Source organism: Paramormyrops kingsleyae, chromosome 4 (genome assembly GCF_048594095.1).
Source record: "Paramormyrops kingsleyae isolate MSU_618 chromosome 4, PKINGS_0.4, whole genome shotgun sequence".
NCBI classification, from domain to species: domain Eukaryota; kingdom Metazoa; phylum Chordata; class Actinopteri; order Osteoglossiformes; family Mormyridae; genus Paramormyrops; species Paramormyrops kingsleyae.
Genome location: NC_132800.1, coordinates 23,305,958 through 23,325,836, shown reverse-complemented (window position 1 = coordinate 23,325,836; position 19,879 = coordinate 23,305,958). Strand labels below are relative to the sequence as shown.

Genomic DNA, 19,879 nt, shown 5'->3' with positions numbered 1-19,879 from the left:
TGACCCTTGTTGGATGGATGGATGGATGGATGGATGGATGGGCCAGCCCATCATATGCGCTTTGACGTCACCCCATTAAGTAACGGTGAAAAATTACGAGTTGATTCATTCTAAATGATGCATTCCTCAGGCTTAGTGTAATGTTTATGGGAAAATACCATATACGTGCAAATTATAGCTTAATTTTTTGACTTGCTATTGGTCTTCACCAATGGAAGGAAACCGGCACGATGTAGGGAGAACATGCAAACTCCACACACACTCTGAGCGGAGCCAGGATTTCAACGCTCAGTCACAGAGGTGGGAAGCAACAGTGTTATCCATTGAGTCCCATGTCAGCTGTTAGCGCACATGTTGAGGGGAAGTTCGAAAAGCCAGAACGCAGCTTCCCGGATGGTTAACAACCCAGGGCTCCAGAAAACACACCCTGACTGCCTGTGATTTCTGAATCTTAGGGACATGGCTCCATCCTGCAGGAGCGTCGCATTTTTTTTAATGCGGTTTTCTGCTTGCTGAAGCAAAAAGAGGCGACGCTTCCCGGTGTCTCTTTGAAGTGCTGTCAGCTTCAGGTACACTGGAGAGCGTCCCGCGGTAGAGCTGCGTTTGACCTAGTGCCACCTGAGCCGTCTGCTGATGCTCCGCATCCAGGGCTCTCTGCTAAGAGACATGGGCTGCATATAACTAATGAAGTGGAAACGCAGCCACTGAGTGGATAAAATGGGGGGGGGGATCTTTATAGCACAGAAAAGCAATATGTTCATGATCGTGGAAACACATTTGTGCCGCCCCGGCTATAAAATTAAAGTCACGTCCAAAAACATTATTAAGACTTAAATATGCAATCTCTTTCCGAACACGCCCCTGGCCTGTGAATGGAAAACCAGTCGTAGTGTCCCTTTACAGACAGCCCACATCTTGCACAATGGATCTGGGTGAGTAATTCCAAAACTCACTTAAATTGCATATATTCCATTTCAAAGTGTAATTTTCAGACAATTTAAACCTAAGTATTTTCCTCAAATTGCCAATTCAAATTGCAATTGATTTACGCGTGTTTTTAATGGCAAAACATTGACTGCATGGAAAGCAGCTATAAACAGATACTTTCGTTTTCATTCTCAATATCCCAAAACATGGTGTAAATTATTTTGCTCTGTAACTGAAATGGTCTCACCGACGATATCATTTTCATCGATAAGGATCATTGTACTTGTGTCACCTAGTGTAATAAAATGGTGGCACAACTTTCTGAAATTGAATGTTTGGGCCTCTTTGTGAGATGAACCATGTAAAAGTCACTGGGATCACATATGGAGCGCATGAAGAGTCGAAGGCATTAAATGTCAACTTCATTTAGCATTTAGAAATGTCAAATGGACGTCTCTCCTCACTCCTTCCCTCTACGGAAAATAGGACTATCAACAACAACCAATCAAAATAACAGTCCTCACTATTCTGTGGAGCAGAGTCCTATGTCTTGCTCATTGTCACACTACGAGGAATCTTAAAGAGATTGTCAGTTCATTTCCACAGTGAATGGCAGATTCATGGGATAGGATGTAAATATCCAGACAGGGGAACAAACCGATGACTCAGTCTGGCTGTTGATCTTTGTACATGTTCTGATCCGTGAATAAAACATGTTGTGTTTGCTTTTGTAGTGACAATGAGCAGTTGTTTGCCTTTAGATAATGAGGCAGTTGAAAGGCTGGGCGTTATTCCCTTGGCTTTGATAAATTCCATGTGAAATGTGACTGCCCCCCCCCGAACAGCGCAGCGGTCTGGAGAGTAATCCGGCCCCGCTGCGGGCGGGGCCGCGTGAAGGGGCCGCGCTGTGCCTCACGAAGCGATAGACGCTGGCCCCCCGCGACCCAGGAACCTCCTCTAATTCCTGGCGCGGTTTATGTCCGTGCCGCTTGCCAGCAGCAACGCTGCCCGTTTTCTTTCAGTCGGGGAGCTTGGAGACCAGCGCCAGAGAGGCACCATCCGCAAACTCATTTTAAAAGTGCTTTTCATTAGAGGCATCTTCCAAGGTCGCCCCTTTTTGAACATTTTGTAGCAGTTCGACATCTTGTATCCTAAAACGTTATTAGGCTCTAACTGGTGACCTAAGCTCGCCTCGGTGGTTATAGGCAATGGTGCATCTCTTTGATGCATCCAAACCAGGCAGAGCCATTAGATTCTGAGTCAGGGCTTTTAGATCTGTTCAGTATAATATATATATAGCTTTGAAAATGACTGCTAGCCAGGGATCTAATCCACAGTGATCTGTGGGTGTCTGATTTTTTGGGTATGCAGATACCAGACAAATTGAAGAATGTGTGACCAACAGTTAATCTATATATTAAAGAGGAATTAGTTTGTCTATCTATCTATCTATTATGGAAGCCCGTTTCCGCCACCAGGGGAAAAAATTATATTAAATTTAAGTCGAAATTTCGACTTAGTTATCTCGTTATTTCGAGATATTATCTTGAAATTTCGACTTCTTATCTCGAAATAACGAGATAACTATCTCGAAATTTCGACTTCTTATCTCGAAATTTCGACTTAGTATCTCGAAATAACGAAATAACTATATCTATCTATCTATCTATCTATCTATCTGTCCCATGGGTATATAACAATCAATGAATAGTTGGTCCATAGCCAGAAATACTCAACACATAACAGGAACACACAATTAGGGGGGACGGTTGGTGGGAGTCGCGCACAGTACATTTTGAACCGATACATTTACTACGTGGATATGTGCCTGACGAATGGATCGGCATTCCAGAATTCCAGCATTGCATTTGCCGTTGCATTGCCATACTCCAAAATGTCACAATTGTTATCACTCGGGTATTAATGGAACAGAACAAAATCAGATGAGGTTTTCTTGGAAAGTTAAAGGAACCATATGGCAGTGACTGTGAGTCGTTCTCTTGTTGAGCCCCATCGACAAGGTTCTGGCGCGACATCAGCGAGCACAATAAGCAGAAAAACACGGGGCCCATTATGTAAGGGAACACTTACAATGCCATTGTCTCTGATTGTGAGGGTTTTCTCAGAGTATTCCAGCATCCCAGAAGTCGCATATCTGAATTGCTCATATCATTATGTGTATGAGATTGTACCTTAAATGTACATCCTGTTAAGAGTGATCTTTAGCCTTGTGGTGTAGAATTCAGGCTAACTGCGACCATGTACTGCAAAGTGGTTATGGGGCTGATCTCTACGTTAGACAGACACTGTTAGCCGCTGATGTCCGTGTGTGCATGTGTGTGTGCGTGTGTGTGTATTATGTCTACATTACATTGTGGGGACCAAAATGGTCCCTGCAATGTGATAAAACCCTGTTATTTTCACGTTGTGGGGACCATTTTTCAGGTCCCCACAATGATCTGTGACTGCAATCCAGCCAAAAATTATGGTTAACCCATATGTGATGCCATGACATCACATGGGGAAGCTAGTTCAATGCCCAGGGAGCAGTGCTTGGGGGCGGTACCTTGCTGGTTAGGGATTCGAACCGGCAACCTCTCAATTACAAGTACACTTCCATAACCATTACGCCAACACTGCCCACAATATTGTGTGTATGTATGTAAGAGATGCATGTGTGTATGTGTGTGTGTGAGAGAGAGAGAGAGATCAGCAGAGCTTCAGGTCTGCTGTGAAATGCACACCTGCTGCTGAGAGTCTCCTTAGCCATCCCCCCCCCCCCCCCCCAAGGTCACTCTGCAATGATCGCTGTCATAAATATTAAAAGCCACAAGATATGTCACAATCAGACTTTAAAATAACACAGGACACCAGTTTAGCTATGAGTATGCGCATTAATTTCTCTTTACTCTTCAGAGTTACTGGGGACCATGAAATCACATACCTGGTTGTATGTCTCTGGTCATTTTCGTTTTTTTTGGCCAGGTGATTTTCCATGGCTTTACAATTAAAACTGAAGCCCATTCAAATGTGCATTTTATGAACAAACTTGGTTATTAAAAGTCAAAATAAAATGAGACGAGCAGATGGTGTAATGTCTTGAGATTGTGGTTCCAGTCCCTCCCCTTTTTTGAAATGCTAACCAAGTCAAAGCGCTTCTATAGAAATCGAGTGCATGTGCGATGTCGCCATGCATTATGACAGGTGAACTACTGGCTGATTCAGAGAGTGGAGCGGGTGGGAAATCCCGACACCTCTTTGCAATCAGAGGACGGAGCGCAGTATAGGAGAGTAACGAAAACTGGCAAAGGAACAATCTCTACTTGCATTACAGTGATGGATAGCAGGCAAACACATAGTACATATACTGTAGGATGATGCAGATGAATAAAATCAGAAGATAATGTAAGATTTAGCATAAACTAAAAATCTGCTTTAAAGGGAGCGTCACGGATGATTGTCTTTTCACGCATTGCTAAGCGTGTTCTGCGTTCTGCTCCGTCGTGACATTCGCTCTTCTGTACCAGGCCTCCTACAGGCAACATGAGTCGTAGCTCCATTGTTTGCCGTGACAACGCAGTATGACGTGAGCAACGCCTAATGAAAGCCAGATTTTATTTTTTTTTCTTTTGCTTGTTTCCACATATAAATACAGTGTAACGCTGAGTTCACCTACACGATCTGACCCGCCATCCTGTCTCCAGCTTGACCATTTAAAATTTAGTCCAGTTCTTGGGTTTCTACCAGTAAATTATTCAGTGGTCGTCGAGACTGGGGGGCGATTCCAGTGATATAGAAAATCAGTAGACTCATGAGACAAAAGTTGGAGATAATTAAAAAAAGAAAAAAGAAATTAAGCCTATGAAATAATTTGCTATACTGATTACAAAACAATATTAAACTGCATTTTATATTGAATTTATTTGGTGCCTTTCAAATGGCAGCTTGATGTTAAATGATACACGGAAATTTAAAGGAATATGCTATAAATAGCTTTTGTAAACTTTCTTTATTATGCCATATATACCATGAGTGAGAACTTTTAATGTAACAGTATTTGATCAACTGTGCATAAATGTCCCATTTTATAGAAAGTAATTATATCAATATGCTTGCATGAATATGTATGGGATCGAGGCTGGTTTGTTTAAACTGCTGCTTTTCTCTCTACTGCAGGACAGCTGTTCCCACTGTGCCTTAGCACATGGATTTCAAGAGTTCCACTGAGGAGGTACGATACGAGCTTAAATACCAGCCTCTCAGCCGTACTGTGGTATGTGTGCCTGAGTCAGCTGCTGATGTGATTGTATCTCCTGCTCTATTTGGTTTCCGTCCTCAGTGACTTTGAGATGCTTGGGATTTTTAATGAGGCCTTACGTTCAAATTAACGTAAGGATTTATCCCGGCTCACCCAGACAGAACTAGATCACGTTTATCCTTCGTTCAATATCCACAGTGAATGAACAGCTGAAATGCATTTTCCCGGTTTGACATTTCTAATTTTAATTTTCTCACTGAATTCCCGTTCATTTCAATCGGTGTTGGCTCGATTTATAGTGCCTGTGAGAATCCCACAGGGTAGAACAGTGACGCCACATCTAACAGATTCAAGACAGCAAAGGATGTTCTTACAGAAAAGTAAATACATTTCATTCAGCCCTTTAAGCAAAAGAAACTGACTGCAAAGTACAGACCTGAAAAGATATCATAACACTAATTAACTAAGCATAAAGGTAGAATCTACAATACTCAAGAGTAAGACGGCTATGTAGAAGCTGGGGAGATGGTCTACTGTTTAACGTCTCTCCTGTGAGTCCGAGACCGGCTGCTCAGAAAGCGCAGCCCGTTGGTGTGTGAACGGACAGCAGCTGGCTTCATCGGTGCTGAGCATTCAGCGCTGGGCCGGGCAAACACAGATGTGCAAGCGCTCGTAGCAAATTAGACAATTAACCGGATCGCTCATTCAGTCGAGGTTCTATGGCGTATACAAAGCATGCAGGGTGTGCTTCCTAGGAGCTGAATTCAGGAAAGTGAAGCGTAAGGGTGACATTTCAGTCGCAATGCCGTAATGTCGAGCTTTGTGCATGGCAGTATCATTTCAGGAAAGTGAAGCGTAAGGGTGACATTTCAGTCGCAGTGCCGTGATGTTCGAGCTTTGTGCATGGCAGTATCAATTCAGGAAAGTGAAGCGTAAGGGTGACATTTCAGTCGCAGTGCCGTGATGTTCGAGCTTTGTGCATGGCAGTATCAATTCAGGAAAATGGAGTGTAAGGGTGACATTTCAGTTGCAATGCCGTAATGTCGAGCTTTGTGCATGGCAGTATCATTTCAGGAAAATGAAGTGTAGGGGTGACATTTCAGTCGCAATGCCGTAATGTCGAGCTTTGCGAATGGCGGTATCATAAGAAGTCGCAGTAAAGAAAAAAAGAGTTGCAGAACTGCTATAGTCAAAAGTCAAATGGTTCTTCGTTAAAGAACTATTTGTATGTTAAATGTCCCTTCGTATATTTTCCAAAAGTGACATTTGGAAAATATATAAGTGCATCCATCAAGATTCAAGATTTTCTTGAATCTTGAATCTGTTGAATCTTGATGGATGCACTCACATATTTTCAAATGTCGCTTTTGAAAATATACAAAGGGACATTTAAAAGCATGAGAGAGCAGCCATTCGCAGCTCGTGAAATTTCATTTTTAGTCTGGCCTCTTGCAGTTTTATAGGGGAATTTCCTTGGTTGTTATTCACTGGGATGATGACATCTGTTCGGTAGTATGGCCCTTTCATGTTATGAAATACGTTAGAAAGGTGGTGTGATGGAGCAATGTGTTGTGTACAGTATAAGCATTTCAGGGTTGCCAGTTTTGGCCGGCTGGCTGGAGTGGGATTTTCAAATCGAGATAAGTCTGTAGGTTTTGCAGAATACCCTGAGGCTTTTGATGTAGCTAATGTTAGGGTTATAATGGAATAATATAGATTTGCCGTAAGATTTCTGGCGTGAGCGTCTGAAAGTGTGACTGTCACGCCACATGCGTGAGATTTGGCAACCCTGGTGTTTGTGTTTCCTGGCTGTGTTCCCCTGGTTTCTCTGATGACCCCCGACAGTTCAAAGGCATGCAGGTTTGGTGGGCTGACATCCTGCTCAAGTTTCATCTTGGCCTGTGCTTCTTCAAATATGCTCCTGACCAGGGGCCTGTTTCACGAAGCAGGATTTCTTACTTAGCTGGATAACTTGTCAGATTTAAGGTAGTCTCGGCCAAATGTAAGTGAATGAAGATAAAATCCATTTAGCCCAGACTACCTTAAATCCGACAACTTATCCAGTTAAACAAGAATTACTGCTTTGTGAAACAGGCCCTGGGGCTACCCAATCCTGCTGCTGAAGATCTCCCACACTGCAGAGCTTAGGTGCAGCACTAATTTAACACACCTGATACAGATGATCAGGTCCTTCTGTAGCATCTATGTTAAGCTAAGTTAGCTCTAACACTGAGATGCTACAGAAGGACCTGCTTATCTGTGCTGCACCTAAGCTCTGCAGGGTGGGAGATCTTCAGCAGCAGGACCAGGCAGCCCTGTGCTTATCACAACCCTCTGCTGGATAAGTAGCTATGAAAGATGGATGGATTGTTTGTCATTGTCACCACACAGAATTCTGTTCAGATCTTGCACAACTACACTTCATATCTATTTATATAAACAAGTTTTTTGTTGCCTGTTTTTCCGTAGCCAGAAGGAACAAGTTTTTAATTTGTAACATGGTATTCATTGAAACGTGTGGGAAGTGTGAGACGATACTTGTTAAAATACCATTTTCTGTCCGATAATATCTAGCAAAATCCAAAATCCTGAATTGTCTCAGGAAGTATTTTCTCGTACGCCGTGTTACTTTGCTTCTATTCCCAATTCTAAAACAAAAACAAACAAAAAAACAATGTGAAATGTTGCATGGTTCACAACTTCAAAGGTCACGTGCATGGCAATCCCAAGACCGATTTCTTTTTAGTAATGTTTTTTTACTCCAACATTTCATAGAAATCATATCAGTAACTAAAGCATGATTATAGGCAAGTTATTTCAAAATGCTTCATTGACTGTAATGAACCAATAAGGAAACTGCAATAATGCGTTTTCATTAAGCAATTTGGAGAAACGACTCAAGGTTAAATATTTTCAGACATGCGTTTATATACAAAGCAACTTAATCAGATATTAATATTAAATGCTAAGTGAAATATGTCCTTCTCCTAAAGGCCACAGTATATTGCTATTCTATGATATACATTGACAATATATGTTGACGGGGATAAGAGGATAGACGATGGATGAATGGAGGGATGAAGATTATACTGCATAAATCTTAAACGCATACAGGGCTTACAAACTGCATGGTTGGTAAATATGCAGTGTTTCTTAAAGCTGCATTTATTTCATTGATGATTAGTCTCCACACAGTGAGCTGGAGCTATGACCAGTGATTAGCATAATTACCCACAATGCTTTCCATTAGCTCCATTTAGAGTTTACTCTGCTGGCTTTTCTCAGTCACTCATTGTTAGTTTTCACGTGATCATAGTGTTAGAAGATTTCTAAGTTTGGTCTTTTCTTAATTGGTGGCTCCTGGCTTCAGAAATGTAGAAAATCCTTGTTCTAGACAGGTTATTTTTGTTTATATTCGGCAGCCCGATGATGAAAACAAGCTCTTTATAGATATTATACTTAAATCCAAATGCATTATTGTGGTCTGTGTCACGGCCATTGTAATTCATCTTGACTGGTTGTTTACCTAAATGCCTATTATTAAAAGAGGTGCTTAATACATGTGAATATGCAACTAAAAGCTTAGACTGTTAAGAAACATTAATATTTTTTTTGAGTACTAGATTAAGCTGGAATATACCAGATTAAGGAAAATAAAACTGCATATATTGAATGTGACTGATCGACAGAATCCCTTTCAGTCCTGGTTTGTTATCTGATGATGACTTTTGATTATTTCTATTGTATTTTGTAGTTTTTTCAATGTGTATATAATCTCTGAGCATGCAGTTGTAGTAGCTTTCAGTCAAATTTTGGCATGACAAAACAGGAACTGTCCCCTTTGATTGAGCGTGGAGGGTTTTCAGAGGAAAGTAAACAGTTTGGAAAAACAACTTTTTTTTTCTTGAGAATATAATGCCGTGCTTCACCAGAACCTTCTGCGGGCGAGGCCCAAGGCCGACTTTTATGTTATTTTCCTGCTGATTGTGATGCGTTTGTGAGTGAAGCTCACGATTTCACCTCCAGGCAGATTCTCAGTCATGCTGCCCAGACATAGATTCCATCGCGGCTTAAAGCTGCTGACAAACACAGGAGAACGTGTGGAGGTTGCCATGGCAATACTCCGGGCTCCACATCAGAAGCCAGTCACTCCCAGAGAGATCCATATGCTTATCCTGTGGCAGGCTGATACGATGAGGGGGGGAAACCCCACGGGGCAGCCTGACGTGGTGGCTACTTAAAGTTAGCTGCAGATCAGCTTCAGCAGAGGTTTCGCTGAAGATATTAAATGCTGACACTAGAACTGTGCAATGGAGTGGATGTCAGAATTTTTTCACTGCCTGAACAATAGTAGAATAGGACATGACATCTGTGGTTTTCCTTAATTTCAATCTTCATTAAATCTTCCGATTATTGAAATCTGAATACTGGTATGTACTTATTAGATAATCAATCAATCTATCTATCTATTTGTTATTTGTTTGTTTGTTTGTTTGAAAATAAAGCTCACGGAACAGAAATGGATATGTGCCTGCATGGTCTTAAGCTGGAATTCCCGTCACAAAGGGCTTTCGGTGACTCGATGTGAAATATTTAGCTACATAAAAATGGAGGAATGGTAGCCTATTTAAATCACCACGGATTAATGTGTCAGCTATGCAGCTCATAATTATGTAATTTAGTTAGCTTATTAGTGAGCTTATGCGAGACGTTGCCAATCCCTTTATGAAAAGATTTGCTACAGACCACAGAATGGGGCTTTAAGGTCATTTAGTGAAACTTTTTGGCTCGGAGCGTTTATTGCTATTGAGGAAGATCTCTCTTCACCTTCAGAGGGAGCTACTGATGCCTCAAGGATATGACAGATAGTTTGAGAGATAGTTGGACTATAGATCCTTCTGCACTAATGTACCGGGATTACATTTTTGGGTCATCTTTTTGATGGTGAAGATTTGTTAGATTTCTAATATACTTTCACTGTTTGTTGTTGGCATAATGTCAACGGTCCAGCCTTAGTGCAAACTAGCTAGGACAGCCAACTCCTCCTCTGGTCTTCATACAGTTTTTTTTCCCCGTGGGGATTACTTCACTGATGACCATCAGGAAGGGCTGCTTTCTCCTCGTATTCTCCCTTGGATCCTGCATATCTTTGACAAATAGGTTCTATTGTTCTTTATAAGAAATTTGAAGTGCCCTTTCCAAATTTCAACCAGTACAGTGGCCTGTTTAGGACAGTTTGGGGGTAAATCATGGTCAAGTGCAGAAGGACTCCTGTTCTTCTTGCTAAGCTGAAACCCATGAATGCTTGCAAGCAATTCTTCTGTATAGCTTGATGATGAATAGCCCCCCACAGGAATCCTTCAAAGTGGGTTATTTAGCTTCCACAATCACAATCAATTCTGAACAATATTAGAGGGTTTTAGGAAAAGTTCACCTTTATTGTTCTAATACTTGTTGCTGGTTCTCCTCTTCCTCCTTGCCTTTACTTCCGAGCATTTTGGTCTTTTCCGGTCCGTGGGGACTACTGCCCAAAATAAGCTTTAGTCTGGTTATCAGTGCTTTCAGTGAAAGTTCAGGCTTCATTTAATTGTGAGGTCAGTTGTTTGTTTTCTTGTGTTTTCTTTGCTCAGTCTTTGCATCCATTATCAATCAGAGGAAGCAGCAGAACACGTCTGGTTTTAGAATTATGTAGATAGTACTAGTTTGCATTTTTTCTAGGTCCTTCATTACAGTTCTTAGTCCGCAACTCATTTCCTAACTGTTGAATTCATTTTTTCCAACACAATGAAATCATTTAATTTTAACCAACCAGTTGAGTACTCTATGCCTGTGAGTCTTTATACCCAACTAGTTGGTTGAAACAAAATCTTGATTTGGAATTTTTATTTCATGATCGGAACTTTCCACCTCTTTTAGGTAAATATGCAAAGTAAAATGCAAAATGAGCAAAGTAATCATAACATAATTTAACATAATTTGTTAAAGTAATTGTTATTTAAAGACTAGCAGTGACTATCGCCACACACACAAACACAATGGAAAATCTGTTAAACAGATTAGCTTGTGCATTACATTTGAAATATTTGAGAGGAAAGAAGAAGCTGTGAGCTATATTTTAAAGAGGTCAGCATATGACCTGGGTCACAGGAGCTAAGGCACCTGATTCTGAATCTCGGAAATGAAGTGAGTTAGGTCAGCAAATATTAATGCGGGAATATTTATATGGCATTCCAAAGAGTACCGCGATTCTTTAGGTCGTGGTGTCCTCATTAGATATTTCCGCATGTAGACGGATGCACTTCTGGCAACTTAAGACAATTTTGAAAAAGATATTCAGTTCAATGATTGATAGAATATTGTCTGCGCTTCCTGTCGGTGTTTAGATCTCTTTAGATTTTAAAATTTCACTGGATAGTATTCGTGGGCACACTTCAACGGCAAAAGCACTCATAAATCTATACTGCTTGCAGCCTATTTTTAAACATTTCATCGTACACATCTTCGCACTATTTGTAGCACCGGAACAATGTGAATGGAGGCGGCTTTAGCCCGTTGACCCCAACTTTGTCACCGGGGCCTAATGACAGATGGTCGCACGGGCCACCTGTCTCGCTGCCTAGCTGAGGGGCTCACAGAGACAGTTAAGATGGTTGTGGTTGTTAGACATAGCAGAGAGCCAGCTGGCCAATGTGCTTCAGATCGACACATGCTACCCATGGCTGACCTTGGGGGTACTGAGGCATGTGCAGTCTGAACTCTAATGCTGTTCTGGCGCGTCATTACCCGATTGTTAGGGTCATGCAGTTCAGTTAGCAGAAAATTAACGCACATAGACACACACATTCAAGTGATTCCGAATGTGTGTTACATATACGTTTTAGCGAAATGTATTGCCCTTCACCAGACTGCTGTAGATTGTCAGATAAAAGTGCAGCCGGCTCTATTACAGGCACGTGACGCCACGTCTCACGAAACAGGCTATAATTTATTGTTTTGTTGACAGCAGAAAACACGCTCACAGGCGCCGTTCCAGAACTCTCAATAAGCGGGGAATGGGGATAGCAGTGGCATATGGTTAGCATTGTTCTGCCGTTCATCAAGGCAGTCATTGACCAGTGTGCTCATTGTCTTCATGGAGGATTCCACACGAAGACATGCACATGTCACTACAGGAAGGACGTGTCGTGCCTCTGCTGGAGTGCCGCCATGTGGCAGGTTTTCCATCCTACCTGGTGAATAACTGTCTGAGATCAGGTGTTGTTCATCAAGGACCAGATAGGATGGTGTGTGTGTCTTTATATATATACAGTATATGATCCTATTTAGAAAGCTGTGGGACACATTTTTTTTAACACACTCTTAGGTAGTCGAAAGAAATGTTTAACTATTTATCTGGATTGTAAGTGCACTGCTCAGAACAAAAAACACAGATTGACATTAGAATATATGCAAATTAAGAGTAACAAAAAAAAAACTAGTAAAAATGTCTTTTCTTCTCTAAAAATGTACTGATATCTAGTTGGATGAGCAGATGAACGCTGCTTCAGTTCCCAAACCTCTCCTCAGGGGCACCTCAGCCATTCCATGGGTTTATTAAATTTCAACACCGCCTCACTTAATCAGCTGAATTACTTAAAAAAAGTCAATGACATATTGATTAGCTATATGACATAGGCAAGTGTTTGGGCCAAAACTACATGGGCATATTGGATGGTTGCTGCAAATACTGGGCGATTTTAGCAAAAAGTTTGAAATCGCTAAGCTAACCCACTTTGACTGGCATGATAGTTTTACACCAACATGAAGATCATTTAAACATAATTTCCTATGGCTGCCTAAGACTTTTGCACAGTACTGTATAACATAATAACCCATTATAAAAAGTACCTTAAAGTAAGGCAGCCAGAAGTCCCGATATCAGGCTATTTGCTATGAAGCAGATATGTAGGGATGCACCATATTAATGAGTGACATCATCATCTATATCAGCCTATCACGTCACAGAAAAAAAACACAATGCCAACCAGTTATATGTGTGAGGGAGGTAGCAGAGCATGTCACATGCTGCTGGTTTGGTAATATCGTGGAAAAGATAGGAACTCCCTCCTAGGAAACTTAAAGTTTTCGTTAAGAAAGAGACAGCTCAGCTACCAAGACGGTAATAAGGTAAAACGACGTCGTGGTGTTGCAGTACTTTTTGCAGTATAAAGTCTGACACAAACTGCTGTGTACCGTAAACTCTGCTGAAAACTGGAAATACTGCAAATTTATTTTACTCCTTGAAGCACTGCCATCCAGTAGAATGTACAGAACGCACAAGCTACCAAACACGTAAACCAGTAATTGGGGTTTCCGCTTTCCATCTGTAACAATACAGGACAAAATGGCAAAGAAAAAGACAGAGCATTTTGCGAGACGGGTGACAGCTCTCAGACTTTCTGCTAAAATCACCCAGAATTTGCAGCCACCATCCAATACACCCATGTAACGTTGACTCGACTGCACACCTTGTATAGCTAATCAATACCGCATTCACTTTTCTGATTAATTAAATTAATTAATTAAGTGAGCCGGTTGTGAATTTTTATAAATACATGGAATGGCTGAGGTGAGGGAACTGAAGAGAGGTTATGGAACTGAAGAGAGGTTAGGGAACTGAAGAGAGGTTAGGGAACTGAAGAGAGGTTATGGAACTGAAGCAATGTTCATCTAGCCAGCTTTTTGAAGAATGGTAGAAATTCCTACTAGCTTTTATTTTGCCGGTCTTCATTTGCCCATGTTCTAATGTCAAATTCAAATTTTTTGTTCTGCGCAAAAGTGAACTTACTAACCAGATAAGAAGCTTTAACATTTCTTTTGACTGCCTAAGACTTTTACACAGTACTGTACATTGTTACAATCAATTTATATGTTTTAAATTAACATACACATGTTTCTTTTTGTTCTCAAATTTTGCAAAACTGTATGGATACACAGTACCCGTACTGCCAGAATAGTCAATAAGATGTTGTCAGACTTCTTTGAATATGTGAATGCTATTCCAATCGGCACACTCTCTGGTGCTCCGCACAAAATCCTATACAACTGTCAAAGAGGGATGCAGAGACCCACTGATGCCTACAGTCAACTGGCGGTCTACCTGTCATATGCAAAATAACTGTCATCCTCCCTACATACCCATTAAACTGACAAACTAATAATCTTTTTTCATCATAGGGCTTTCATAAAGTGGTGAATCAATTTGTCCATCAGACGTGATAACCCAGCAATGCCCCATGAATAAACTTAACCTTGATGTGTGAGGAAAGGCAAATAACACACAACCAAATATGGCTGATGTGGGGATTTCACTGCATAGAAAATATTAAAGGGGACTCGTCATGTAAAGAAGATCAGTCTTCAGGCTGAAGATGGTGCCAGTCAATGCCGGTTCAGGCAATCTCACCTGAAGTGTAAATCTGTACACTGTGGTTCCTCAGTAGATGACAGGAAGTTTGGAAGTCTGGCAAATGCACTTGATAAGCTTGCCACCACAGCAATAGCAGTGAACATGACAGCACTCCTAGGCTATGTCAGATTTCCATCCCTAAACTCACGCCGAAAGGGACAACTTCTCCGGCAATTGAAAATACAGATTTGTTTTCCATATTCCAGCAAATTGATGTGTAGAATATGATGAATTATATCTACACTGAATTGCAGGTAATATCAACCTTCATAAGCTGCAATACAAGACTGCCACACCTAGACTGCCACATCTAGACTGATTAGCTGAGGAGGTATTACCCCAGACTAACATTAGGGACACATACACCCATGTTTGGTCTCATTTGAATGGTCACAGTATGACGGGCACAGTACTCTCAACCTTAAAGCAGTATGTGTACACATAAAAGAAATATAGAATGTAAGACTAAACCCACCAAAGCGGAGGATCTTATCACCTGGTAGAACAAAGGAATCGTCACATTCCTCCTAAAGCAATTTGATTGGCTGAGGTTCTGAGAATTGATAAGATCAACAGTTCTCCAGGACACACACAGAAGATCAAAACAGTCCCTAAAATAATCAATCACAACCTTTGGTACAGACTGTTACTTGGTTTGGAATACAGTACTTATCCTTCTGGGGTCTAGGGGTAGGAAACACACTTTCACTGACTGGGGCATGATCACACATTTTTTCAAATATCATAAACTTAGTTCATGGCAAATAAATTATGTCTTATATATTTGTTTTGCCATTACACTCATCTTTATTTTAATGTATATTGTGAATATGTCAGATTTTTGTTAGATTTGTAATTTGACATCAAAGTATATAGACATTGCAAAAGGCAGTTTGGAATACATTATAAAAGTACATAGTAAGCAATGCTGGCAGTTTGTTTTGATCCCAGATATCTGATCACCAAAGTCTTGGCTACATGAAGATAATTAAAAGGTGTAGTTGCAACATTCATTTGGATAAATAAATAAGAAAAACCTAAGTCATGTCACTATTTCTGGCTCCTTTCATTGAATATGTAGCAACTTTCGTGTGTATGAATGAGCCATTGTCACCTGGCCACGTCCCTACCCCCCTTTTATGGCGCTGATGGGGATGTTTCTGGATCGAGTTTCACCGTTGCGCTGTTCATCAAATTACCATGCGAATGCGATTTGAATACGCGCTAATGCGGCTATTTATAATGTGAATAGCGATCTTCGGGTGAAAGCGGTACTACACGCCCCCGATGCAAGTAAAACAAAGTAAGGTGACATGGTTTACTTTTTTGCGGATTTAACCTAATTTTAAAAACTTTAATACTTCCGACAATGGACGTTTTGAAAAGAAGACCCATTACGAATTTAGCCAGCGTTTTTTTCATGATTCTACATTAAGATTTCAGCGAGATATAAACTGAAATAGACGCAAAAAGTACGCGATGTCGCCGACGACATACTCGACCCCAGAGGAAGAGCTCCAGAGTAGCACAGGGAGACACTCTGTAATCAGAGCTCCCACATAGTGCTGTATGAATCTACTGTACATCTTTAATCAGATATTTTCTGCAGTTACTATGTGTCCACTCAGCTGAGGTATGGAACTGTTGTATACTTTTGATTGGATTATATAGTTTAGGACTTGTGGCCACATGTTTCTCAGAGACTGGGGTTATTCTGACACTCTCTTGCAAGCCTCTGACTTGACCCCGTTTCTCCGAGATCCGTTGCGACTGCCCAAGTTGAGTTACGGTGAATACCGGCCCAGCCTCTGAGGCATGCACACGCTGGGTTACAGCAAAGTCCGGCCCAGCCTCTGAGGCGCGCACACGCTGGGTTATGGTAATAGACCGGCCCAGCCTCTGAGGTACGCACACGCTGGGTTACGGTAACGTCCGGCTCAGCCTCTGAAGTGCGCACACGCTGGGTTACGGTAACGTCCGGCTCAGCCTCTGAGGCGTGCACACACTGAGTTATGGTAATGTCCAGCCCAGCCTCTGAGGCGTGCACACGCTGGGTTACGGTAACGTCCGGCTCAGCCTCTGAGGTACGCACACGCTGGGTTACGGTAATGTCCGGCTCAGCCTCTGAGGTACGCACACGCTGGGTTACGGTAACGTCCGGCTCAGCCTCTGAAGCGTGCACACGCTGAGTTATGGTAATGTCCAGCCCAGCCTCTGAGGCGTGCACACGCTGGGTTACGGTAACGTCCGGCTCAGCCTCTGAGGTACGCACACGCTGGGTTACGGTAACGTCCGGCTCAGCCTCTGAGGTACGCACACGCTGGGTTACGGTAACGTCCGGCTCAGCCTCTGAGGTACGCACACGCTGGGTTACGGTAACGTCCGGCTCAGCCTCTGAAGTGCGCACACGCTGGGTTACGGTAACGTCCGGCTCAGCCTCTGAGGCGTGCACACACTGAGTTACGGCACCAAATCCGGCCCAGCCTCTGAGGCGTGCACACGCTGAGTTACGGCAGACATCGGCTTAACCTCTGTGACCCTCACTAGCTCGGATTCGGCAATGGTCAGCTGAGCCTCTGAGGCGTTATGGGCCGCCGGGTCCTGACGGGTATCTAGGCTGGCACTGTATTACATTGTAGTGATTTCCCAACTTCTAAACCTACATAGCAGATCCCTGGATCGCCCTATCGGCCGAGGCGAATCCGATGTGCCCCACTGTCCGGGATTAGTGGGAGTTCAGCAATAGAAGGCACAGCCCAGGGGTAATCTAAATAACAGACATGTCATGACTAAACTTGCCAATAAAGATCTTTACTAAAATGGAGTCAGATATAATTCGGTCTTTATCGAAAACGGGTAAGTAACTTTACAGAAGCGCTCGGAAGGATCCACATGCATTGCAATCCTTCGCTGTCCAATTGGATTCCGCCATTGGGCCAGCGGACGGTTCCCCTACACTGGTAAACTGGCACTGAAAGCAGCAAATACAGGAAAGTAAAGGCCAGACTCCATGAGTTTAAAGGTCTGAGTGAGAAGATAAGAGCACTTCTAACACTGGGTGAGCTTTCTAAACAGTAAACTGTTTTCTTTTTTTATACTGAGAGAGTGCAGCATTTATTCATCCATCTGTCCAATGTAATACCTATCCAGTATGCTCTTTAATGATTTAAAGGTACAGCATCAGTCAAAAGTTTGCACACACCGATTGAAAATCATTTGTTTTTCAACAAGATAGCAACCCTAAGCACACCTCACGCGTATGTCCTTCAGACACTCACACTGTAAGAGGACGGCTGTCTCTCTTTCTGTGTTGTTCTTATTTCACTTATTGCTTTAACTTATGCTGCTAAACAGAGAGCTGCTAAACTGTGTTTCACTGTTTCTGTAATAGTGACAATAAAGATCTTACCTTATGTAAGTGCTACATTATTTTGTGAACAAGGAAAGAGATGCTTTTACGGGGGACCCGGCCGCCACAATCCCACGAGCTAAAGCCTATAGTGCCGGTTTGGGATGAGTTGGATTGAAGCGTAAGAGCAAGGTAGCCAGCTTGTGCCCAGAACTTCTGGAAGCTCCTTCAGGAATGCTGGAGAAGCGTTCCAGGCGGCAACCCCGGAAGGTGGTTGAAAGAATAACATTTGAGGAAATTTTGAGATGTTGAACGTTTCTCTTGGTCGTTGTAACTGATACATTCTGAAGTATATATTTTGATATATTTTATTGCTTATTAGTATTAAGTGAGTAAGATGAAATGGAGACAAATGTATTAAAAGCAGGTCTATCCAGACTTTTCACTGGTATAGGGAGTCCCCTGGTTAAGAATGTCGGAACCTAACCCTAACCCTAACTTGTACTTACAAACAGACCGCCATAAAGCCTATTATATTCAAACTTTGGGTTAAATACAATGGCTCGTAGTAACAAACGCACAGACTGCTTTGTGATGCTCATGAAAACATATTATTATTGTTATTTTATTATGTACTGTGTTTTTGTTACTGCAAGTTACCTATAAATTTGACTTAGACATTTGTAATCTGAGAACTGCCTATTCTGTTTATAGGATTGTTCTTTTTTGTTTTCTACTCATTGGTTATAGCCAATATAGGTATAATACAGGGAAACTGTCTGTGTATCCTTTATAGTTTTTTTGTGTGTTTTTTATAGCATTTGACTGCATAGAATCAGTATTCATAGTATTTATGGTGGATTGTTCACAGACATCATGCAGATCTGAATGTGTTCATATAGTATTGGAAGTAAATAAATGACTAGATGAATGGGAAGGATCATCTCTGCCTTAGTTTGAAAAAGCCTGAATAATGAATTCATAGCTCATCATTCCATTTCCAGTGAAGGTTATACAGGCCTGGGTGGATCTGTAGCAGTAGCATCCAAAATGCTCTGCAAAATGGTCATGTGCTGACTACAGGCTGAAGATGATTGAGTGATGGAAGATGCATACAAGCAGTGAGTCAAATAAAGCTTTTGATGCTTTTGAATGCATTTTGCAATCTACATCTCAGAATTTTTCCAAATTTCTCACTCTTCAATTTTTAGTTTCAGTGAAAACATTGCAAACACATGGCATTCTTCCAGCAAGCTTCCAGATGTAGTCACGTGGAATCTTTATTGTCTTGCGCGTCTTGCGTTTGATGAAATGTTGGAAATATTACAGATGTTTATACTTAAGTGAAACATGCAAACTGATTCATTCTAATTTATTTCTAAATATTAGATGTACATTTAGATCCTGTCAATCATTGTATGCACTCAGTATCAACATTATCCTTATCAGAAATTGTTTGCCTATTAAGTTAGATATATAAATGACTGGATTGTGCAATAGTATAGTACTTACCAAATAGAACAGCCATAACATAGTTAGGAATTTGATTTATGAGTCTGAATCCAGCTTTACATACTCCCATGTTAGATGGGCCAATACACAAAATGTATAAATGGGAATCCATCCATCCATTGTTTACGGCCACTTATGCAATGTGTAATGGGTGCCTGGAATCTAATGTGGGGGACAGGACACCATGGACTGGATGCCAGTCCATCATCTGGAATAAGCAAGCAGAACACAGACACCAGTCCACCCAAACTGTCTATCTGTAGGGAAATACATGCATATCCATCTTTTTTGCTGCTTATCCTGGTCAGTGTCACAGGGCCTGGAACCTACCCCAGGTGCAACAGGACACAAGGCTGGGTTCTCCCTGGAAGGGATGCCAGTCCTT

At 41.7% G+C, this 19,879-nt stretch overlaps 1 protein-coding gene across 4 annotated transcripts in view; it reads left to right on the top strand.

The window, feature by feature from the left end:
* Positions 1-19,879, top strand: part of sntg1 (syntrophin, gamma 1) — a 157,142-nt gene that overhangs the window by 68,159 nt on the left and 69,104 nt on the right. For 2 of the 4 annotated variants that reach the window (XM_023841741.2, XM_023841740.2), the window contains one exon: positions 5,104-5,200. In XM_023841741.2, coding sequence (XP_023697509.1) covers positions 5,132-5,200 — 69 coding nt within the window. In that variant the 5' untranslated portion in view covers positions 5,104-5,131. The remainder of the gene's footprint in view (positions 1-5,103; positions 5,201-19,879) is intronic. The other 2 variants (XM_072710893.1, XM_023841742.2) reach the window with 2 other exon arrangements.